At 37.8% G+C, this 23102-nt stretch overlaps 1 protein-coding gene across 18 annotated transcripts in view; it reads left to right on the top strand.

Annotated features, from left to right (window-relative positions):
* Window positions 1-233: 233 nt before the first annotated feature.
* LOC123764254 (ATPase family AAA domain-containing protein 2) overlaps window positions 234-23102 on the top strand; it is a 184430-nt gene continuing 161561 nt past the window's right edge. For 8 of the 18 annotated variants that reach the window (XM_069315776.1, XM_069315771.1, XM_069315774.1 and 5 more), the window contains exon 1: window positions 388-578. In XM_069315776.1, the coding sequence (XP_069171877.1) occupies window positions 468-578 (111 nt within the window). In that variant the 5' untranslated portion in view covers window positions 388-467. Of the gene's footprint in view, window positions 579-16893; window positions 17134-23102 lie in introns of those variants that run through there. The other 10 variants (XM_069315775.1, XM_069315772.1, XM_069315769.1 and 7 more) reach the window with 6 other exon arrangements.

Here is a 23102-nt window from a genome sequence, read left to right as displayed (position 1 = left end):
TCTTCTGACTTTTAGTTTTGCAATAAAGTAATGTTGTATAAAATCTCTGTGTCTAAGGTATGGCAACTAAAAAATATATAGCAGTTACTATATTTTGCTTTAAATATGGTTTTATATAGGAAATTATATTTAATTTACACATTGGGGAGGCCAGTAGCGGGCTTGGACAATCTGACGGACCATTCGCGCCAAATTCACAGTTTAAATTATCCCGCCATTCATTGACATTATTCATCCGCTGAGAATATATTGCTTACAATCGGGATATCTGGCTCTCCCTTATATATTTACTAGCGTAAAAGACGAGTTTAAGTATGCCGCAGGTAATATAAGTAGTAAGTAAGGGTGTGTGAGGTGTGATTTAGGCGTGAGAGCCGGCACTGCTTTACTGCTCGGAGGACAGTGGCCGGCAGTAGTGTGTATGTTGTTGAAATCAGTAGCGGTGATGGACTCCTTTGTGGCGTAAAATGGTATCCACGAGAGGGAATCCGGTGGCTGAAAATGGGAGGAAAAGTGCTCTACCGTCCCGTGAATCCCGCAGGAGTACTCGAGGAGCGCTGCAGGAGCCGGAGGATGAGGTGTGTGTGGTGTCTTTGTGTAGTGTTGGTGGGGCCAGACACAGGGTTTTGGTCTGCTGGTTTAGTGTTGAGTAGAGTCTTTCCTCTTTGCTGTGACCCTTATCTCGGGCTCCGGACAGCGCTGGTGGCAGGCTCGGCCAGTGTTATAATGATAACGGCGCGCCCAGGCTCCTCTCAGTTGGTTATATTGGTGGGGGGTTGTGTGGGAGGAAGTGTTACATAACTCTGCCGCCGACTCCCCAGACCAGCCCCTACTGTCACCACCCCTGGCCAGGCACCCCCTCCACCCCTGGCCAGGCACCCCCTCCACCCCTGGCCAGGCACCCCAGACCAGCCCCTACTGTCACCACCCCTGGCCAGGCACCCCAGACCAGCCCCTACTGTCACCACCCCTGGCCAGGCACCCCCTCCACCCCTGGCCAGGCACCCCAGACCAGCCCCTACTGTCACCACCCCTGGCCAGGCACCCCCTCCACCCCTGGCCAGGCACCCCAGACCAGCCCCTACTGTCACCACCCCTGGCCAGGCACCCCCTCCACCCCTGGCCAGGCACCCCAGACCAGCCCCTACTGTCACCACCCCTGGCCAGGCACCCTCTCCACCCCTGGCCAGGCACCCCCTCCACCCCTGGCCAGGCACCCCCTCCACCCCTGGCCAGGCACCCCAGACCAGCCCCTACTGTCACCACCCCTGGCCAGGCACCCCCTCCACCCCTGGCCAGGCACCCCAGACCAGCCCCTACTGTCACCACCCCTGGCCAGGCACCCCCTCCACCCCTGGCCAGGCACCCCAGACCAGCCCCTACTGTCACCACCCCTGGCCAGGCACCCCCTCCACCCCTGGCCAGGCACCCCCTCCACCCCTGGCCAGGCACCCCCTCCACCCCTGGCCAGGCACCCCCTCCACCCCTGGCCAGGCACCCCAGACCAGCCCCTACTGTCACCACCCCTGGCCAGGCACCCCCTCCACCCCTGGCCAGGCACCCCAGACCAGCCCCTACTGTCACCACCCCTGGCCAGGCACCCCCTCCACCCCTGGCCAGGCACCCCAGACCAGCCCCTACTGTCACCACCCCTGGCCAGGCACCCCCTCCACCCCTGGCCAGGCACCCCAGACCAGCCCCTACTGTCACCACCCCTGGCCAGGCACCCCCTCCACCCCTGGCCAGGCACCCCAGACCAGCCCCTACTGTCACCACCCCTGGCCAGGCACCCCCTCCACCCCTGGCCAGGCACCCCAGACCAGCCCCTACTGTCACCACCCCTGGCCAGGCACCCCCTCCACCCCTGGCCAGGCACCCCAGACCAGCCCCTACTGTCACCACCCCTGGCCAGGCACCCCCTCCACCCCTGGCCAGGCACCCCAGACCAGCCCCTACTGTCACCACCCCTGGCCAGGCACCCCAGACCAGCCCCTACTGTCACCACCCCTGGCCAGGCACCCCAGACCAGCCCCTACTGTCACCACCCCTGGCCAGGCACCCCCTCCACCCCTGGCCAGGCACCCCAGACCAGCCCCTACTGTCACCACCCCTGGCCAGGCACCCCCTCCACCCCTGGCCAGGCACCACAGACCAGCCCCTACTGTCACCACCCCTGGCCAGGCACCCCCTCCACCCCTGGCCAGGCACCCCAGACCAGCCCCTACTGTCACCACCCCTGGCCAGGCACCCCCTCCACCCCTGGCCAGGCACCCCAGACCAGCCCCTACTGTCACCACCCCTGGCCAGGCACCCCCTCCACCCCTGGCCAGGCACCCCAGACCAGCCCCTACTGTCACCACCCCTGGCCAGGCACCCCCTCCACCCCTGGCCAGGCACCCCAGACCATCCCCTACTGTCACCACCCCTGGCCAGGCACCCCCTCCACCCCTGGCCAGGCACCCCCTCCACCCCTGGCCAGGCACCCCAGACCAGCCCCTACTGTCACCACCCCTGGCCAGGCACCACCACCTCTGGCCCCAGGTCAGGCACCACCACCCCTGGCCAGGCACCACCACCCACCCCTGGCCAGGCACCACCACCCACCCCTGGCCAGGCACCACCACCCACCCCTGGCCAGGCACCACCACCCACCCCTGGCCAGGCACCACCACCCACCCCTGGCCAGGCACCACCACCCACCCCTGGCCAGGCACCACCACCTACCCCTGGCCACTACTGTATATAATTATAAATATAATATATATGTAAATATAATATATATATATATATATATATATACATATATACATATATACAAGCCTGAACGGTCTCCAGGCATATATGCAACTGAAAACTCACACCCCAGAAGTGATTCGAACCCATACCGCCAGAAGCAATGCATCTGATGTACAGGATCTCTTAACCACTCGACCAACACGATTTGACAAAAGAGGATGGTAGCCGAGGCTAATTCCCATCCCCCCGCCTGCTCTCTGTTGGTAATCTTGGGCATGGTATTTTATCAAATCACCTCATTCTTTGGGGCACACGTGAGGAACACAAATGCGAACAAGCCTGAACGGTCTCCAGGCATATATGCAACTGAAAACTTAGTCGCATTTGTGTTCCTCACGTGTGCCCCAAAGAATGAGGAGATTTGAATAAATACCATATCTATTCACATGAGAATAGAACAACCTACCATGAACACCCAAATCACGGAACTATTTACTCTACCCACCATGAGAGTAAGGACAAGACCAGAACATAACGATGCTAACACAGAACACACTGTCCAACATAATAGGCCAATTACACCTGATTAATCTTTGTATGTAGATAGGAGCTGCCTCGTATGGGCCAATAGGCCTTCCGCAGTTACCTTTTGTTCTTAGGTGCTTCGCCCCCATTTATCCCCCTATGTATCCCCCATATTTTTACCTTTATTTGTCTTATCACCTGACCCAGTACGGGTATAAATCAACGAGTTCTGTAATTTCTTTTCACTTGAGAATGAGCCATGGAGGTTTGAAAAGTTGTGGAAATTGTATTAATAAGTGTAATACATTCTATAGTAATTCACTTTTTTCTTCACCTTGAAATGAAGATATAAATTTCTATATATAGAAATTTATATCTATATATAAATATCTATATCTATATATAAATATCTATATCTATATATAAATATCTATATCTAAATATAAATATATATATATATATATCTAAATATAAATATATATACAGTATATATATCTAAATATAAATATATATATATATATATCTCAATATAAATATATATATATATATATATATATATATATATATATATATATATATATATATATATATATATATATATATATATCTATCTAAATATAAATATATATATATATATATATATATATCTAAATATAAATATATATATATATATATATATATATATATATATATCTAAATATAAATATATATATATATATATATATATATATATTAGTATATTTTGGTAGCAGTCTTTCCTGTAGACATATTTTATTAATATAAATATGTCGCTGTAGACATATTTTATTAAATATGACCGAAAAAGTAAGATTAATAATTCTAACACGAATTTTCTCAATCTTTCGTACATTATGCTTCACTGTTGGAGGTAAATCAAAAATCACTTCTCCAAAATTCATTTTTATTTCTAGTCTGACGCGACACGGGCGCGTTTCGTAAAACTTATTACATTTTCAAAGACTTCACAAATACACAACTGATTAGAACTTGCGTTTCCCTGATTTTATATCTACATTTGAGTGAGGTGGGAAGGGTGATGTGGCATTACATTTGAGTGAGGTGGGAAGGATGATGTGGCATTAGAGGATATTAATAGGGTATTAAAAGTATCAACACAAGACAGAACACGAAACAATGGATATTGAATAGAAGTGTTTGTAGAAAGCCTATTGGTCCATATTTCTTGATGCTTCTATATTGGAGCGGAGTCTTGAGGTGGGTAGAATATAGTTGTGCAATAATTGGCTGTTGATTGCTGGTGTTGACTTCTTGATGTGTAGTGCCTCGCAAACGTCAAGCCGCCTGCTATCGCTGTATCTATCGATGATTTCTGTGTTGTTTACTAGGATTTCTCTGGCGATGGTTTGGTTATGGGAAGAGATTATATGTTCCTTAATGGAGCCCTGTTGTTTATGCATCGTTAAACGCCTAGAAAGAGATGTTGTTGTCTTGCCTATATACTGGGTTTTTTGGAGCTTACAGTCCCCAAGTGGGCATTTGAAGGCATAGACGACGTTAGTCTCTTTTAAAGCGTTCTGTTTCGTGTCTGGAGAGTTTCTCATGAGTAGGCTGGCCGTTTTTCTGGTTTTATAGTAAATCGTCAGTTGTATCCTCTGATTTTTGTCTGTAGGGATAACGTTTCTATTAACAATATCTTTCAGGACCCTTTCCTCTGTTTTATGAGCTGTGGAAAAGAAGTTCCTGTAAAATAGTCTAATAGGGGGTATAGGTGTTGTGTTAGTTGTCTCTTCGGAGGTTGCATGGCTTTTCACTTTCCTTCTTATGATGTCTTCGATGAAACCATTGGAGAAACCGTTATTGACTAGAACCTGCCTTACCCTACAGAGTTCTTCGTCGACTTGCTTCCATTCTGAGCTGTGGCTGAGAGCACGGTCGACGTATGCGTTAACAACACTCCTCTTGTACCTGTCAGGGCAGTCGCTGTTGGCATTTAGGCACATTCCTATGTTTGTTTCCTTTGTGTAGACTGCAGTGTGGAAACCTCCGCCCTTTTCCATGACTGTTACATCTAGAAAAGGCAGCTTCCCATCCTTTTCCGTCTCGTAAGTGAAACGCAGCACGGAACTCTGCTCAAATGCCTCCTTCAGCTCCTGCAGATGTCTGACATCAGGTACCTGTGTAAAAATGTCGTCAACATACCTGCAGTATATGGCCGGTTTCAAGTTCATGTCGACTAAGACTTTTTGCTCGATGGTACCCATGTAGAAGTTTGCAAACAGGACACCTAGGGGAGAACCCATAGCGACCCCATCTACTTGCTTATACATGTGCCCATCCGGGGCACTACAGCCGAATTAAAAGCAAAGGTCAACAAACTGATCGAAACTGTGAACGCCAAGAAGTCCGGACTCCACCTGCCAAAGATCATTGGGGAATATAAACCTGGATATGCGTATGGAAATGTCAAGACGCACAAGCCTGGAAACCCACTTCGGCCAATCATTAGCCAGATACCCACACCCACGTACAGATTGGCGAAGCGACTCAACGGCCTGCTGACTCCTTATGTTCCTTACGCCTTCAGCCTGAAGTCTCCAAAGGAATTTGTGGACTTACTGCGGGGCGCACGGGCCACAGGGATAAGAGCCTCGTTGGACGTAGAATCGCTGTTTACCAACGTACCTGTGGACGAGACAATCGGAATGATAGCCGACAGAGTGTATCGTGATCCAGCCTGTGCTCCTCTTGACATGCCAGAAAGTATTCTGAGGAAACTACTCCAAGCTTGTACTAAAGAGGCACCCTTCTTGAGCCCGGATGGGCACATGTATAAGCAAGTAGATGGGGTCGCTATGGGTTCTCCCCTAGGTGTCCTGTTTGCAAACTTCTACATGGGTACCATCGAGCAAAAAGTCTTAGTCGACATGAACTTGAAACCGGCCATATACTGCAGGTATGTTGACGACATTTTTACACAGGTACCTGATGTCAGACATCTGCAGGAGCTGAAGGAGGCATTTGAGCAGAGTTCCGTGCTGCGTTTCACTTACGAGACGGAAAAGGATGGGAAGCTGCCTTTTCTAGATGTAACAGTCATGGAAAAGGGCGGAGGTTTCCACACTGCAGTCTACACAAAGGAAACAAACATAGGAATGTGCCTAAATGCCAACAGCGACTGCCCTGACAGGTACAAGAGGAGTGTTGTTAACGCATACGTCGACCGTGCTCTCAGCCACAGCTCAGAATGGAAGCAAGTCGACGAAGAACTCTGTAGGGTAAGGCAGGTTCTAGTCAATAACGGTTTCTCCAATGGTTTCATCGAAGACATCATAAGAAGGAAAGTGAAAAGCCATGCAACCTCCGAAGAGACAACTAACACAACACCTATACCCCCTATTAGACTATTTTACAGGAACTTCTTTTCCACAGCTCATAAAACAGAGGAAAGGGTCCTGAAAGATATTGTTAATAGAAACGTTATCCCTACAGACAAAAATCAGAGGATACAACTGACGATTTACTATAAAACCAGAAAAACGGCCAGCCTACTCATGAGAAACTCTCCAGACACGAAACAGAACGCTTTAAAAGAGACTAACGTCGTCTATGCCTTCAAATGCCCACTTGGGGACTGTAAGCTCCAAAAAACCCAGTATATAGGCAAGACAACAACATCTCTTTCTAGGCGTTTAACGATGCATAAACAACAGGGCTCCATTAAGGAACATATAATCTCTTCCCATAACCAAACCATCGCCAGAGAAATCCTAGTAAACAACACAGAAATCATCGATAGATACAGCGATAGCAGGCGGCTTGACGTTTGCGAGGCACTACACATCAAGAAGTCAACACCAGCAATCAACAGCCAATTATTGCACAACTATATTCTACCCACCTCAAGACTCCGCTCCAATATAGAAGCATCAAGAAATATGGACCAATAGGCTTTCTACAAACACTTCTATTCAATATCCATTGTTTCGTGTTCTGTCTTGTGTTGATACTTTTAATACCCTATTAATATCCTCTAATGCCACATCATCCTTCCCACCTCACTCAAATGTAATGCCACATCACCCTTCCAACCTCACTCAAATGTAGATATAAAATCAGGGAAACGCAAGTTCTAATCAGTTGTGTATTTGTGAAGTCTTTGAAAATGTAATAAGTTTTACGAAACGCGCCCGTGTCGCGTCAGACTAGAAATAAAAATGAATTTTGGAGAAGTGATTTTTGATTTACCTCCAACAGTGAAGCATAATGTACGAAAGATTGAGAAAATTCGTGTTAGAATTATTAATCTTACTTTTTCGGTCATATTTAATAAAATATATATATATATATATATATATATATATATATATATATATATCTAAATATAAATATATATATATATATATCTAAATATAAATATATATATATATATATATATATATATATATATATATATATATATATATATATATATATATATATATATATATATATATATATATATATATATCTAAATATAAATATATATATATATATATATATATATATATATATCTAAATATAAATATATATATATATATATATATCTAAATATAAATATATATATATATATATATATATATATATATATATATATATATATATATATATATATATATATATATATATATATATATATATATATATATATATCTAAATATAAATATACAGGCATACCTCAGTTTAAGAGTTTAATTGATTCCTGGAGACGCCTCGTATTCCGAAAACTCGCATTCCGAAGCTAATTTCCCCATAAGAAATAAAGGGAAATGAATTAATCCGTTCCTGACTACCCCAAAAACCCCACATCAAACTAAATTTTTATACCTAATTCATCTAAATAAACCTACAAAACTATGTTCAAGTTATTACTTACCTTGCTGTTGAATGCTGTAGGCGTATGGAAGATGGTGAGGAGGTGGGAGGAAGAGAGGAGTTACTGTTTGGAAGGGGAGTCCCCTTCCATTATCACATCAGGCAGTGAGGACTTCACTGGTATGCACACTCTGGCACATTTTGCCTGCATACCACTAGGACTTGCTTGTTTTACTAAGAATTTGTCTAATGACACTTGTATTTCCCTACATTTTAACACTTGTCTGTAGTAAGACATCACATTATCATTTAAAAGGTCAATGCAAATGCCTTCTACAGCTTTATCTGGGTGAGTTTTTTCAACAAAACTTTGCCGTTCTTCCCATACTTCACACATTTTCTTAATCAAGAAGGGACATCCTCTACTGCCTCTACTCACAGCTATTTTCTTAGGTTGAACCTTACCAATGGCTTTCTTGAAACCCATGGCAAGATATATAATGACAACTTTTATGCTCAAATGGCCAAAAAACCGATAAAAAACTGTAAATCCTTGTGAAGAATTCAGGTGGGATAGTCACTGGACACGAGACACTGGTAAACTGAGGCGCGATCGCCATGCCACCACGCGCCAGTCGGCCTGTACACGTATCAACAAACTCGCGTCCCGAGGTAACCCTCGCCTTCCGAGACATATTTTCGGAGTAAATCCTGCTCGTCTTCCGAAAAACTCGCATACAGGGACACTCGCATTCCGAGGTACCACTGTATATATATATATCTAAATATATATAGATATATATATATATCTAAATAATCACGTGTTTATTTTCGTGATATACACACATATATCTAAATATAAATATATATATATATCTAAATATAAATATATATATATATATCTAAATATAAATATATATATATATATATATCTAAATATAAATATATATATATATATATATCTAAATATAAATATATATATATATATATATATATCTAAATATAAATATATATATATATAGATATATATATATATATATATATATATATATATATATATATCTAAATATAAATATATATATATCTAAATATAAATATATATATATATATATATATATATATATATATATATATATATATATATATATATATATATATATTTATATTTAGATATATATATATATATATATATATATATATATATATATATATATATATATATATATATATATATATATATATAATATATATATATATATTTATATTTAGATATATATATATATATATATATATATATATATATATATATATATTTATATTTAGATATATATATATATATATATATATATATATATATATTTATATTTGGATATATATATATATATATATATATATATATATATATATATATATATATATATATATATATATATATATATATATATATATATATATATATATATATATATCTAAATATAAATATATATATATCTAAATATAAATATATACAGTATATATATATATCTAAATATAAATATATACAGTATATATATATATCTAAATATAAATATATATATATATATTTATATTTAGATATATATATATATATATATATATATATATATATATATATCTAAATATAAATATATATATATATATTTATATTTAGATATATATATATACTGTATATATTTATATTTAGATATATATATATACTGTATATATTTATATTTAGATATATATATATTTATATTTAGATATATATATATATATATATATATATATATATATATATATCTATATATATATATATATCTAAATATAAATATATATATATATATATCTAAATATAAATATATATATATATATATATATATATCTAAATATAAATATATATATATATATATATCTAAATATAAATATATATATCTAAATATATATATATATATATATATATATATATATATATATATATATATATATATATAAATATAAATATATATATATATCTAAATATAAATATATATATCTAAATATATATATATATATATATATATATATATATATATATATATATATATATATATATATAAATATAAATATATATATATATATATATCAATATATATATATATGTCGTACCTAGTAGCCAGAACTCACTTCTCAGCCTACTATTCAAGGCCCGATTTGCCTAATAAGCCAAGTTTTCCTGAATTAATATATTTACTATAATTTTTTTCTTATGAAATGATAAAGCAACCCTTTTCTCTATGTATGAGGTCAATTTTTTTTTATTTGAGTTAAAATTAACGTAGATATATGACCGAACCTAACCAACCCTACCTAACCTAACCTAACCTATATTTATAGGTAAGGTTAGGTTAGGTAGCCCAAAAAAGCTAGGTTAGGTTAGGTTAGGTAGGTTAGGTAGACGAAAAAACATTAATTCATGAAAACTTGGCTTATTAGGCAAATCGGGCCTTGAATAGTAGGCTGAGAAGTGCGTTCTGGCTATTAGGTACGACATATATATATCTAAATGGGAAACATTGATGAATGTCACAGACGGGTTCGATCATTGTTGCAAGTCAAACACTTCTTCGAATTCCTCTGAAGTTGGACTAGTGCCCAAGACGCAACAGGCATTTCCCCTCTGAATCGCAACACTGAGGCGCTGGAACAAGAAACTTTTTGCTCTCTGGTCTTTTGTAGCGCTGATCAATTTGTCCCCCAATTCCTTCAGGAACTTCAATGCACATTTTCCCCACGAACCGAGGGTCTCCGAGCCGATCGGAACAAAGCTGTAGCAGTGTGCTAGACCTCTGTATTTAATAATTTTCTGCGATTCCCTGAAAGAAGCAGCACCACCGCTTTCACGTGTGCTGTAGTGGAGGTAGGTACTGGCCAGTGTAGTCCCATACCACTTGCTTACCATCCTTCCAAGGTAGCAAGGTGACCCCATCAGGGCGCTTCTGAGGGTCGTTAGGTCTGGATAAGTGTGGTTCTCTTTGTGCCGGGCAGCGGGCTGTGGCGAGGCTCCTCTTGATGATGTCGTGTAGTCCCATACCACTTGCTTACCATCCTTCCAAGGTAGCAAGGTGACCCCATCAGGGCGCTTCTGAGGGTCGTTAGGTCTGGATAAGTGTGGTTCTCTTTGTGCCGGGCAGCGGGCTGTGGCGAGGCTCCTCTTGATGATGTCGTTGACTTCTTCATGTCTTGCAATTTTACCCTGTGATTTACGACATACCAGACCATGACGACCATATTGGTCTGCCATCGCAGTTCCGCAGATGCACCTATGTTCGGTGAGGATGGGGGCGGCAAGGCGAAGGGCAACTCCAATGCGGAGAGCGTCATGACTGAGGCGAGTTCCTAGGGCTGCATTGGGCACAGCAAATAAAAAATCCCCGGCGTGGGGTGCTGTTACCGCTAGGAGGCGGGCTTTGTTTTCAGCATATATATATATATATATATATATATATATATATATATATATATATAAATATAAATATATATATATATATGTCGTACCTAGTAGCCAGAACGCACTTCTCAGCCTACTATGCAAGGCCCGTTTTGCCTAATAAGCCAAGTTTTCCTGAATTAATATATTTTCTCTAATTTTTTTCTTATGAAATGATAAATCTACCCATTTCATTATATATGAGGGCATTTTTTTTTTTATTGGAGTTAAAATTAACGTAGATATATGACCGAACCTAACCAACCCTACCTAACCTAACCTAACCTATCTTTATAGGTTAGGTTGGGTTAGGTAGCCGAAAAAGTTAGGTTAGGTTAGGTAGGTTAGGTAGTCGAAAAACAATTAATTCATGAAAACTTGGCTTATTAGGCAAATCGGGCCTTGCATAGTAGGCTGAGGAGTGAGTTCTGGCTACTAGGTACGACATATATAAATATAAATATATATATATATATCTAAATATAAATATATATATATATATATCTAAATATAAATAAATATATATATATATATATATATATATATATATATATATATATATAAATATATAAATATATATATATATATATATATATATATATATATAAATATAAATATATATATATATATATAAATATAAATATATATATATATATATATATATATATATATATATATATATATATAAATATAAATATATATATATATATATATATAAATATAAATATATATATATATATATCTAAATATAAATATATATATATATATATATATATCTAAATATAAATATATATATATATATATATATCTAAATATAAATATATATATATATATATCTAAATATAAATATATATATATATATATATATCTAAATATAAATATATATATATATATATCTAAATATGAATATATATATATATATATATATATCTAAATATAAATATATATATATATATATCTAAATATAAATATATATATATATATATATATATCTAAATATAAATATATATATATATATATCTAAATATAAATATATATATATATATATATATATATATATATATATATATATATAAATAAATATATATATATATATATATATATATCTAAATATAAATATATATATATATATATATATATCTAAATATAAATATATATATATATATATATATATCTAAATATAAATATATATATATATATATATATCTAAATATAAATATATATATATATATATATATATATATCTAAATATAGATATATATATATAATATCTAAATATAGATATGTATATATATATATATATATATATCTAAATATAGATATATATATATATATATATATATATATATATATATATATATATTTATATATATATATATATATATATATATATATATATATATATATATATATATATATATATATATATATATATATATATATATATATATATTGGTGTATACTGGCAGCAGGTTTTCTTTCAAACATGTTTCATTGAATATGACCGCATATTCTGTATTTATTATTTTCTGGTTTAGGGCTTCTATCCCTCAAACTATTTTCTTAGCATCAGGGCTTAATTGGAATAGGAGTTCTCCAAAACTCATTTTCGTACTTTTAAGGTGAAGAAAAGAGGTGATTTACTATAGAGTGTATTACACTTATTTGTATAATTTGCACGACGTACAAATTATACAAATAAGTGTAATACATTCTATAGTAAATCACCTCTTTTCTTCACCTTAAAAGTACGAAAATGAGTTTTGGAGAACTCCTATTCCAATTAAGCCCTGATGGTGCTTAATGGTGCCGAAAATAGTTAAAGGGATAGAAGCCCTAAACCAGAAAATAATAAATACAGAATATGCGGTCATATTCAATGAAACATACAGGCATACCTCAGAATGCGAGTTTAATCCGTTCCTGGAGACGCCTCGCCTTCCGAAAACTCGCATTCCGAAGTTAATTTCCCCATAAGAAATAAAGGGAAATGAATTAATCCGTTCCTGACTACCCCAAAAACCCCACATCAAACTAAATTTTTATACCTAATTTACCTAATTCATCTAAATAAACCTACAAAAGTATGTTCCAGTTATTACTTACCTTACTGTCGAGTGCTGTAGGCGTATGGAAGATGGTGAGGAGGGGGGAGGAGGAGAGGAGTTAGTGTTTGGAAGGGGAGTCCCCTTCCATAATCACATCAGGCAGTGAGGACCTTTCTGGTGTGCTCTCCCTGGGACGTTTAACCTGAGTGCCACTAGGTCCTGGTTGAGGTATTTGTCCATGAAAGCTTGCTTTTCCCTTCTTCGCAAGCTCTCTCTGTAGTAAGGCATCACATTGTCATTGAAAAGATTAAGACAACGGCCTACTACAGTTTTGTCTGGGTGAGTGTGTTCAATAGTTGTTTGAATCTCTTCCCACATCTGACACACCTTCTTAATTACTGCAGAAGGGACATTCGCTGGTGCTGTTGCCACCACCTCCTCCTCCACTGCAGAATCATTCGCTGCTGTGTTGGCTTGCTGTTCCTGTTGAAGGGCTAGGAGTTCTTCGGTGGTCAGTTCTTCGTTGTGTTCTTCCACCAACTCCTCCACATCATCACCATCCAATTCCAAGCCCATTTTCTGGCCTAGACTAACAATTTCCTCAACAATAGGCGCATCATTTATAGGCTCAAACCCCTCAAAGTCTAGTTCTCTCACACCTTCAGGCCACAATTTTCTCCAGCCAGAGATCAGGGTTCTTTGAGTCACTTCTTGCCAGGCTTTGTCAACGAGTTTTAAAGCACTAAAAATGTTAAAATGCTCTCTCCAGAACTCTTTGAGGGTGAGGTTTGTGGCTTCAGTCACTTCAAAACATTTCCGGAAAAGTGCCCTTTCATACAGTTTCTTAAAATTCGCTATGATTTTCTGGTCCATAGGCTGAATTAGAGGAGTGGTGTTAGGAGGAAGGAATTTAACTGTGAGGAATTTATTGTATTGAGGCATCAAATCATCTTCCAAGCCTGGAGGATGAGCAGGAGCATTGTCAAGGAGAAGCACGGCTCTGAGTGGCAATTGTTTCTCCTGCAGATATTTTTCTATGGCAGGGCACAGCACTTCATTCACCCACTCCGAAAAAATAAGCCTAGTCACCCATGCTTTTTTATTAGACTTCCACATCACAGACAAACGGGTTTTCTGCACATTATACTGTTTGAAAACCCTTGGATTTTCAGAATGATACACTAGCAAGGGTTTAATTTTTAAATCGCCACTCGCATTTGAACACAGCACAAGCGTAAACCTATCTTTCATAGGCTTGTGTCCAGGCAAGGATTTTTCCTCCTTGGTAATGTATGTCCTCTTAGGCATTCTTTTCCAAAACAGTCCTGTTTCGTCACAATTAAACACTTGTTGCGGTAGGTATCCCTCAGCCTCTGCAAACTCTTTAAATTCGTCAATAAATCGTCCAGCGGCTGGTTTGTCTGAGCTGGCTGCCTCCCCATGCCTTGTAACACTATGGATACCACTTCTCTTTCTAAATTTTTCAAACCAGCCCCTGCTTGCCTTAAACTCTTTCTTATCTGCATCACTCGTTGCAGGGGTCTTCTTTAGAAGGTCTTCGTGCAACACCCTGGCTTTCTCAGAAATAATGGCCTCCGAAACACTATCACCCCTCAACTCCTTGTCGTGTATCCAAATTAATAACAACTTTTCCACTTCTTCAAGTATTTGTGGTCTTTGTGTCGTTAATGTTCTTACTCCTTTTGCCACATTAGCACTCATAATCTTATTTTTCTTCTTAAGTATAGTGCATATTGTTGATGTCGCTTTGTTGTACTGCCTACAAAGATCAACAACACGTGTACCGTTCTCATGCTTTCGAATGATCTCTTGTTTCTCCTCTATTGTCATCCTTACATGAGCTTTCTGGCCTTTATCCTTACCACTGGCTTTCTTGGGACTCATGGTGAGATATATAATAACAAATTGTATAGACAAATCACCAAAAATCCAACAAAACACTGAAAATTCACGACAAGAATTGATGTGGGGCTGGTCACTGCGCGCGAGACAATGGTGAACTGAGGGGCAGCGGGGCAGAGGGGCGACGATCGCCGAACGACCACGCGCTAGGTCGGCTGTACGCGTATCAACAAACTCGCGTTCAAACTCGACTCCCGAAGTAACCATCGCCTTCCGAGACAAATTTTTGGAGTAAATACACCTCGCCTTCCGAAAATCTCGCATACAGGGACAATCGCATTCCGAGGTACCACTGTATATATATATATATATCTAAATATAAATATATATATATATATATATCTAAATATAAATATATATATATATATATATATATATATATATATATATATATATATATATATATATATATATATCTAAATATAAATATATATATATATATATATCTAAATATAAATATATATATATATATATATATATATATATATATATATATATATATCTAAATATAAATATATATATATATATATATATATATATATATCTAAATATAAATATATATATATATATATATATATATATATCTAAATATAAATATATATATATATATATATATATATATATATATATATATATATATATATATATATATATATATATATATCTAAATATAAATATATATATGTATATATATATCTAAATATAAATATATATATATATATATATCTAAATATAAATATAAATATATATATATATATATATATATATATATATATATATATATATATATATATATATATATATATATATATATAACCTAACCTATCTTTATAGGTTAGGTTAGGTAAGGTAGCCGAAAAAGTTGGGTTAGGTAGGTTCGGTAGTCGAAAAACAATTAATTCATGAAAACTTGGCTTATTAGGCAAATAGGGCCTTGCATAGTAGGCTGAGAAGTGTGTTCTTGCTACTAGGTACAACATATATATATAATATTATATTATATATTATGTATTATATTATATTATATATTATGTATTATATTATGTATTATAACATGTATTATAATATATATTATAATATATATTATAATATATATTATAAAATATATTATAATATATATTATATATTATATTATAATATTATAGTCCCTATGTCTGCGACAGGCACACGTCTTGATCCGCAGGAGCTCCGTATTGCAGTCGCTCTCCGCCCTGCTGCCCCTATCCACACTGTTCATAGGTGTATTTGCGGCGAGGCAGATGCTGACGAATATGGATTGCATGGCCTGCACTGTGGAAAATCGGGTGGTTGGCACACTAGACACGACGAAGTCAACGACATCATTAAAAGAAGCCTTGCCTCTGCTCAGTGTCCAGCGGAGAGAGAGCCCCGCAACCTACTGAACCGTGACTCTGTTAGCTTTGCCGGCCGACCAGACGGAATCACACTGCGTCCGTGGAAGGGTGGCAGGCAGTTAGCATGGGACTATACTTGCGTATCCACCCTGGCAACGACATACATCACCCTCTCTGCCGGCACAGCAGGAGCCGCAGCGACACACAGAGAAAAACAAAAGTCAGTCAAGTACAGGCAATTAGATCAAAGGTACAACTTCGTTCCAATAGGGTCTGAGACCCTAGGCCCATGGGGTGAGAGTGCAAGGTTTCTTAAGGATCTTGGTTCCAAGCTCATTGACTCCACAAGAGACCCTAGAGCAGCAAGTTTTCTCTTTCAGCGCCTCAGTGTCGCGATCCAGAGGGGAAATGCCCGCTGCATCCTCGGTTCCTGCCCGGCGTCGGAGGAGTTCGAGGAAATCTACAGCCTCTAGGAAGCAAACTTTTTCTTGTGTCCTCTTAATGTTCATTTTTTGTATAAAATCAGATATGTAACTGTATAACCTTGCATAATAAAGTGTACTTCATAATAAAAAAAAAAAGGGGGTGGTAGAAGTGAACACACTTTCGTATTCAGAGTTAAATGTCAAGTTTTTCCCTGAGTGCTCTGTGTTCCCATCTCTGAGGCTGTGGGTCCCTATAATTGCACCAGTGGTGGTACCCCCCTTATAATATTATATTATATTTTATATTATATATATGAACAAGTGTTCATATAGTATAATAACAGCAAAAATACTGTTTAGAACATAAGAATGACAGTAGCTGCATGTAACACGGGGAGCGGTTTCTCGAATTATCTTTCCTTCTTCTTTTCCCCCTCTACCCGTATTCTTACTTTTTATTTCTCTACAAGGGACTCCAAAACTTTTACTAAAGCCGACTCCACGCCACGTGGTCCTAAGACGATTGACCGACTTAGGATTCTACAACCCGTATGACGTGACCAAGGCTCTGAGCAAAACCCTAGTCGCCTCCGCCGCCACCACCAGACCAGTAACACAGAGCAATGATCGAGGTCTGGATCGATCATGCTAATTAATCAACCTTGGGGCTTGATCCCCACTAGTAACCGATGACCTTGGAAACTTAGAGTGTGGAATTAATTACACGGGAATGATGAATTCCGACTCGATGTTAGAGTCGGCGCCCAATCCAACTCTGCCTCGTGTGGACCACGTGACCAGGACAAGTTCACATAAACACATGGAAATAATAAAAATGCAAATTATTAACTAATTAATTTATTAAAAGAAAACTAAAACAAAATCTAAATCTAAATATGTTCACTCCCTGTCACTTTAACACTCCCTACTTGACCTGAACGGCAATGAATTGACTATGCCTATAAATAACAATAGCAACTATACCTCTATGTTGACCAGCTAAAGATGTTGGGCTGGTCTTGGGAGAGGTAAGATGGTTGACCTCTCCAGTTGATCTGGCGTTCACACTGATCTCCCTCTCTCTGGTCTTCCCCAGACTAGAGCATTGTATTGTTCCGCATCGCTTACCAAGTTACTTAGCCAGGTTTAAGTTACAGTATAACAATTAACCTCTGTTGTACTTAATTGATCCAGACTGGTTGAATTATTTTACTGAAGTTAAATTACACAAGCATCTAACGGCAGAGCTGTTCCTGTTCCCCAAAATGGTTATTTGAATTTTGAGAAATAGTGGACATGTCAACTCTGATGACCTATGACCGCCGGTCACTCGCGCCTTACAACTTAGATCTGATTCGTGACGTCACTGATGGTGACTTAACTCAAATCTCCTAATAATTAAAATACTCTTGGTACTATAACCAGGAATATTATACAATACAATTTTAATACAAAATGAATAAAGGCTAATTTCTCTAAATTACTGAATACTATAGGATGGTTCATTATACGCAACTATGTACAGAGACGCCCGCCATTTGTGACTCAGACCTGCTAATCCCCAGGGGAATGTGCGTTGTTGAGGTCAGGTCCCTACACGAAACTTCCGGAACCTTCTGGAATAATTCTTACAACAGCCTAGTTTGTTACATGCAGAAGGCATATTGGTGCATATGAGGCAGCTCCTATTTATATCCACCCAATCTCATTCATATACATGTCTAACCTACGCTTGAAAGAATCAAGGGATCCTACTTCTATTATGTTATGCGGTAACGGATTCCACAAATTGGCAACCCTGTTACCGAACCTGAATTTACCCAGGTCTTTCCTAAACCTAAACTTATACCCATTGTTTCGTTTTCTGTCTTGTGTTGATACTTTTAATACCCTATTAATGTCATCTTTCTTATGTCAATTCATCCACTTGTACACCTCTATCGCATCACCCCTAATTCTTTGTCTTTCTAGAGAATATAATTTAAACTGTCAATCTTTTTTCATTTGACAGGTTTCTAATTTGGGGGATTAACTTTGTCATCCTACGCTGGACACGTTCTAGTGAATTTATGTCCATTGTATAGTATGGTGACCAAAACCGAACTGCATAATCTAAATGGGGCCTAACCAGAGTAAGATATAGCTGAAGAACAACACAAGGTGTCTTATTACTAATGCTTTGATAAATAAATCCCAGTTTCGTATTTGTCTTATTACAATCATTCATGCATTGATTTTTTGTTTTAAATTCTTACTAATCATAACTGCTAGATCCCTTTCGCAATCTCGACACCATCTAGCTCGTATCTTGTAACTCTTATCATCATTATCTAGCCTCAAAACCTTACATTTGTCAGCATTAAGCTGCATCTGCCAATTTTTTGACCATTTCAAAACCCTATTTAGTTCGTCTTGAAGTGATAGCGAGTCTTTTTCCCTTTTTATTTCCCTCCCGATTTTTGTATCATCAGCAAATATTGCTGCTTAAACCTGAATCTAAATCATTTATATACTGTATATATATTATAAATAATAGAGGTCCCAGGACAGAGCCTTGAGGTATGCCACTTACACTTTTCCCACTCTGACTTAACCCCATTGATACTGTTTTCTTTGGTATAGCCATGCCCTAATCCAACTTAATATACCACCCCCAATACCATGAGCCTCTATCTTTTTAACCACTTAACTGCGTTGCCTCCAAATATGACACCTCCACAGTGCGCAGGAAATAAATTCTCTGGAAAAAATTCTTTTGATTTTTTAAAGTGTCAAAAACCCTTCCCTCAGTATGGGTATGTAAAAAAAAAAAAAATGAAATTGTACTTACTTTGGCTGCTATGGGGTCCGTAAGTTGGTGTGTGACGTCATCATTCCCCATTCGCCCGTGACGTACGCTCCCTGGGCCAGTAGGGTGCCTGGGGCGGGGCGTGCAAGTTGCTGCGAATATATTTTTGTTCGTTTTTTGCACACAGTTCCAAATACATTTTATTTGTTTTTACGTGCTAATCCTATGTATAATGAACACGTACACTATATTATGGCAGTAACACATCCGTACTGTCCGAAGACACTGTATTACGTGCATGGCACTTGTGTACACATATGCTGCACATATTTACTATGTATCATGCTAATTTATGTATATATACAATCTATTTACACACTATACACTGTCACACACTATATACATTCACCATCAACACACTCAGAACACCTCAAGTGAGAGAAGCCACACCCCAGCCAGTCTCCCTCTCTCCAGCATCTTACTCGCCAACATTGCTCCTCCCACCATTCTGTTATTGTTCTTATTACACTAATTACACATGTTATATATACCTATCTACATGTTTTATTTACCAGAACTATGCAAGTAAGTCGGTATTGTGTCCAAACAGTACAGTTGCCACCATACACTGTATGAGAAATCACACAGCAGACGACGCTATGATTACTACGTAACTTCCCTCGCCAAAATAGCTCCTCTCAACATTCTCCTGTTGCTGTTATTACACTATATACACACTGTATATACACATGTACATGTGTGTTGCCCATAGCGAACCACTAAGCTAGTATGGTGAGCAAAACAAGAGTGGCTGCCCCACACTCTCACACACACAGAGGCTACCTCAATTCTCTCCCTCCCTCCCTCACCAAAATTCCTCCTTCCACAATACTACGCACAACGCTAATTATAACCACAATCCTGCTACTAACACAATCCTGGTCACTAATTCCTGTAAATGAATAATTGACCACACATTTATTTTGAAAAGGAACCTAAGAAATCATTTGAAGATTCCTAGATGGACGAAATAATGCTGTGGTGCTGTGGCTAGCACTGTGAACATCGTGAACAGCATTGAATCACTAATATTTGAACATTGTACCCAGTCATTATCACACTCAGGCTTCTATAACACTATCATGGCTAAATAATACAAGTTATATATATATATATATTTTGACATTATTAGGCGATGCTGTGGTCACACGCTGAACAGCAGTGCTGTGCTCTCATGCTGTGAGTGCCAGCCTTGGTTGCTCACTCACTACTGAGGCTCCCACACCCGGGAATGTGGACCATGATTTTTTTTAAAGATGGCGTCTGTTTACAAGAGCCCTGAGGAAGCTGATGTGAACCCTATGTAGCCGCTGGAATTTTGAATGGAACGTGAAAAATACAAATACCCGGAGGCGCGTTGCGCAAACCAGACGTGAGCCTGCAGGCGCATTGCACAGTTTAAGGGTTAATCAGTCTTTCATGTGGCACTGTATCAAAAGCTTAGCTGATGTCAAGATGTACATCATCACAATCCTTACCATTGTCAACTGCCTCAACTATGCTGGAATAAAATTATGGCAAATTTGTTAAACATGAAAAGCCATTTGTAAAACCATGTTATGAATCGTTTATAAATTTGTTTTTCAAGATGAAGATGAATGGTATTTGCATTTATTGATTCGAGTAACTATCCCACAATAAACGTTAAGCTAATTGAATGATAGTTAGACGCAAGTGATCTATCTGCTTTCTTGAAAATTGGTACCACATTAGCAACCTTTCACGACTCTGGCACTCTGCCTGGCTCTAGTGATTTATTAAATATTGTAGACAATGGCTTTCAAAGCTCCTCTTTCCATTCTTTAAGTACCCTGGCAAACACTTCGTCTGACCCTGGGGATTTGTTTGGCTTGAGTTTCACTATTTGTTTAATAACATTCGCCCTGGTAACTGCTTAACTAGTCAACCCGTCGTCTTCCCCACCCACATAGACTTGTTCGGGTGAAGGCATAATGTTAAGTTCCTCTTTAGTAAATACAGAGATAAAATATATATACAGTACAGTATATTTAAAATACTACTCATATCTTTGTCGTCATCAGTTATTTGACCTGTCTCAGTTTCTAATGGATCTATCCTTTCCCTAATCTTTGTTCGATATAACTGAAAAAAACCTTTAGGATTTGTCTTTGCTTGCCCTGCTATGCCATCTTCATAGTTTTTTTTTTTTTTTTTTAACATCTAACCAGTTGGACAAATTCTTGTTCTAAACTGACTTCCCCATTCTTTATCCTTTTGTACCAAGCACTTTCTATCTATAAGGTTCTTCAGATCCTTTATCCATTTCAGGGAATTATTCAGTCTATTCAATTTGTATGGTATACTACGTTCCTGTGCTTTGCTTAGAATATTTTTAAATAAGTTATATTATGAATTGACATCGAAATCCCTTTTTACACCGCCCATCACTGGGTTCACGTCTTGCTCCAAGACTGGCACATCCTGCATGCTAAGGACTTTCCAATCTATTTCACCCAAAAATTTCTTAGCCCATTAAAATCAGCTTTTCAAAAATTTGGCACTTTAACAGAATTTTCTACAAATCTATTCCATTCTATGGAATAGATTTGTATAAACAAACAAATAATATTATTAATAATATTATATTAATATAAAATATTTTAATAATATATATAATGGAATAATAAACAAACTCTAAGTCCACGCATAATGGGCTTGCCAAAAAAGTCTCCCAGTCAAACTATCCCTAGTAGAGTAACCTCATTCATCTTTGCCAACATACAAGGACTAAAAACAAGAACAAAGAAAGTACAGTTCATAAATGGCCTCCTCACTGAGTCAAATGCAGTATTTGGAGCTTTCACAGAAACTCATGCAGGGGAATTGTTGGACAGTGAGATCTAGATACCAGAATATAATCTATACAGGTGTGATAGGTAATTAGGTAACATGGAGGAGTAGGTCTGTATACTAAAGAAGACCTTG

The sequence above is a fragment of the Procambarus clarkii genome, chromosome 82 (assembly GCF_040958095.1).
Source record: "Procambarus clarkii isolate CNS0578487 chromosome 82, FALCON_Pclarkii_2.0, whole genome shotgun sequence".
NCBI lineage: Eukaryota > Metazoa > Arthropoda > Malacostraca > Decapoda > Cambaridae > Procambarus > Procambarus clarkii.
Note: the sequence above shows the minus strand (reverse complement) of the source record. Positions and strands in the feature narration are given on the sequence as shown.